This window comes from Pseudoliparis swirei, chromosome 18, assembly GCF_029220125.1.
Source record: "Pseudoliparis swirei isolate HS2019 ecotype Mariana Trench chromosome 18, NWPU_hadal_v1, whole genome shotgun sequence".
Classification (NCBI taxonomy): Eukaryota; Metazoa; Chordata; class Actinopteri; order Perciformes; family Liparidae; genus Pseudoliparis; species Pseudoliparis swirei.
Window position 1 is genome coordinate 12,172,140 of NC_079405.1, and position 3,448 is coordinate 12,175,587.

Consider the following 3,448-nt stretch of genomic DNA (forward strand, 5'->3'; position numbering starts at 1 on the left):
AGACTCGTCACTGTGGCACCTTTTGACTAGCTGCCGCACCTTTTGACTAGTTGCGGCATTTGCTGGCAAGTGCCACTGAGTGCCAGTGTCGCTAGGGGATCTCGCCCCTACTGAAATACTGTTGGGATTTATTTTAATTAGTGACGAATAACAACAAGAAATACTGAAAAAATCAGACTTTTTTAATCAACAATAGAATCCAACTTTTCTCAATGTATTTCTTGAAATGACATGCCAAGAGAGAAAAGTACACATACACTACACATACAGTTCACATACCGTCACACCTTTCATAAACTGCTGTCCCAGCATGAAAACGTATATACATATCAAAAGAAACACTAACACAAGAGGGAGGAGTTCACAATACAGTACCTATACATGAGTAATTCCTGCAGGTCTGACTGTCAGGATAATAATCCACGGCCACAAATTACAGGTCTACCAATAAATGCTGGTATTTTATTACCCAGTCTCTACCAGAAACCTTTTATTCACAAGGTGTGCATCTCTCTGCCCATAACAGGTTGTTCTTTATTTAAATATGTGCTGATAGCAAGCGAAATGCTTTGTACCATGACATTAATATCATTATAGTGAACCGACTCATCATGTCATCTTACACTTGTTATCAACAAGACTTTTTACAGATGCAAAAAGCCCAAACTGTTGCTGTTCTTGGATTCATCCTGCACAATGAGCTCAAACCCACTCTCCTCCTTCGACAGGTGAAAGTCACTGGCTCTGGTGGAGACTGCTAAGACTTCCATAGGATGATTATCTGAATAAGAGAATAAATATAAACAAAATAATTTGAAATCAGTAGCAGCATCACATCATGTTATAATCGGATATCAATTGTTTCCATGACTTAAACTCAGATTTGCACAACCCACTCTTAGTTTTGATCTATTAATGTCATGATTTAGTTTTATTCAAACATATGATATTCTTCCCCATTGATGTCCCTTAATTGCTGATGCTGCTTATTTATGTATTTGCATATATCGTGTACGTTTGTACTGTAGGCATTGCATATGTGTTTGTTAACTCAAATGTAATATTGTATTTTTGAAAAGTATATTGCTTAAAATATGTTCTTAAAAATACTAATCAAAGGAAGTGGAAACATGTGTGATCTTTCTAAAAACTGTTTGTCTGAAAATCAGGTCATCATGCTCATTATATGCATTTCTATTAAGGCCCACTTACATTTGTTGTGCTTCCTCAGCTTCTTAATGAGGACATAAGATAGAAACACAAGGAGAGTGAGAGTAAGCAAAAGAAAGCTGGTGCCAAGGATCAGATGAATGAAGTCTATGCCTTCTTTGCCCGTCTCTGGTGAAACATCAAATCAAGTTAGTTCAACTCAGCTTTTTTGTCATTGAATATTTGTGTAACAGTAGCAACATGTTTATTTTACTTCCACTTACTGCAGAGATCCTCTTTCACATCAAAGTATGTGTTATAAGGGCATGAATGCTTAGGCTCACACGTATACGAATACTGTATCAACTTGTCACCCACGGCAATGTCTGCAGAGACCGACAAACAGACACACACACACAAACACACACACACGCACACACACACATGTGAGTCCATAACCATTTGTTCAATCAAAAGGTAATCTTCTTTATTCGTGCAATATTTTTCCACATTTGGTTTGGACTGAATTTACTGTCAACAAATTGAATTGCTCTGAAGTTTTCTAAGGACAATCATAATGCCTAGAGGACCAAATGTAATGTCTCGTTGACATTTTCTCTATCGCACCTTGAGGTTGACATTTGCATTTTTTGGGGAAATATGTCAAAACAAATTTGTTCCCATAAGCCACCGCTGTACTCTGTGTTAAGTGATGGATAGCAAACTGTCTCAACTCAGATGGTGTACATGGTAAACCTTCTACCGTCTCAGCATCAGCCTGCTGGCATGCCGACATTAACATTTACCTCAGAGCACGGCGGAGCCTCACAGAGCTGCCGGATGGCGACACTCTTGTTCAAGTCCAACCACAGCTGGAGTGACTGGTGTAAAGCTCTTGTGATGTTAAGTGTGCTATGTTCTATCTGACTCCTTTTGAAAAGGTCATCTTTGAGTTTGAAGTCTAATCTTTTTTTACTCACTTGAACTACAAAAGGGGCGCAATAACACCTTGTATTACAGACGTGACTGACATTTTAGAAAACTAAGATATTAAGAGATTTCAAATTATTGCATGAATTCTCAGTTTTCAGTTGTATCCATTTTAAATGATGTGGTTTTGAAATACACTTTTCAAGTGACAACATAATAGTAAATGGATGGCTGGCCCATTTTCCCACCTCAACACCACAAAAAACAATAAATACAGTCATTGACATCCTCCAATCAGCTTTGTGCCAGCATCAATTCATTTTTAAACCACAACATAAGTATTTGTTCTAATTTAGTACACTCTCACCTGTCCTCTTCGGTTTTTCACCCATGACGCATTTGTCTTCTTCACACTTTGAACAGACATTGTCGGAGCACAAGAAACCAGAATGGCACGAACATTTTGCATTTGTGGTTGGTGTACATTTCTCAACATAATCTGTAGACAGACACCAACAGAATCCATAGGGTTTATAGGTGACAAAAGTGTCTTGGTTTAAATGCTTTGGCTACATCAACTGGTGTTTTTATAGAAATTCAAAGAGAGGAGGAATATAATTCTTCTTTCTCATTCAAAATATTTAGCATTAATTACAGTCTTACCTTGTTGGCACGCTCGACATTCATCACATCTGTCAAACAAGGTGTAGTTCTCCGAGAAGTAGCCCTCTTTACAGGGGCTACAGTCAGTTTTCTGGTTTGGGCAAAACGCTTTCCTAAATGTACCTTCAAATTAAGATAGTAAATCAGTTACTCTCAAGAATATGGTTAACATCCACACACTTAGATTAAACAGTTTAACAGATTTATATAAAACTCATTCAATTTTTTCTTAGAGAATATAATTATCTGTATGTTTTACCTGGGTGACACAGGTCACAGCATTGCCCTTCTATCTTCTCCTGTCTCACATCACAGCCTGCAGCTGTAGTCCAGAGACTCAAAACACACATTACTGCCAGGGAAAGGCTCTGAGGAGCCATCATGACCAGTGCTCTGATCGTGCCTTCAGGGTTGTATTCTGCCTGTTTGCACACGCCAGAGAGAGTGGGATGTGAGTGTTAGCTCGCCCAGATACACTGTGTGAGACGTCTACTTCAGGAAGTGAAAGACCACCGGATATAACAATAGTATAAACGGAATAACAACATTAATGTTTTTATTTCGTTTTTTAACTGAAGATGTCCATTGTGATTTTATTTAAATGTGTAATTGTATTTCATATATACAAGACAGGGTTATTTAGCTTGGCTTTAGGAGGGCATCGGGTGTTTGTTCATCAAAAGCAGAGCGCATATGTAGCATATAT

The 3,448-nt window shown here is 38.1% G+C and overlaps 1 protein-coding gene across 1 annotated transcript; it reads right to left on the reverse strand.

Moving 5' to 3' along the window:
* Positions 1 to 265: 265 nt before the first annotated feature.
* On the reverse strand, positions 266 to 3,122 carry LOC130207909 (CD27 antigen-like). Its single transcript, XM_056436680.1, has 6 exons — positions 3,002 to 3,122; positions 2,743 to 2,865; positions 2,447 to 2,578; positions 1,434 to 1,535; positions 1,213 to 1,338; positions 266 to 781 (listed from the first exon to the last, which is right to left on the reverse strand). The coding sequence occupies exons 1-6, from the start codon at positions 3,120 to 3,122 to the stop codon at positions 645 to 647; spliced, it is 741 nt and encodes a 246-aa protein (XP_056292655.1). The 3' UTR covers positions 266 to 644.
* Positions 3,123 to 3,448: the final 326 nt, after the last annotated feature.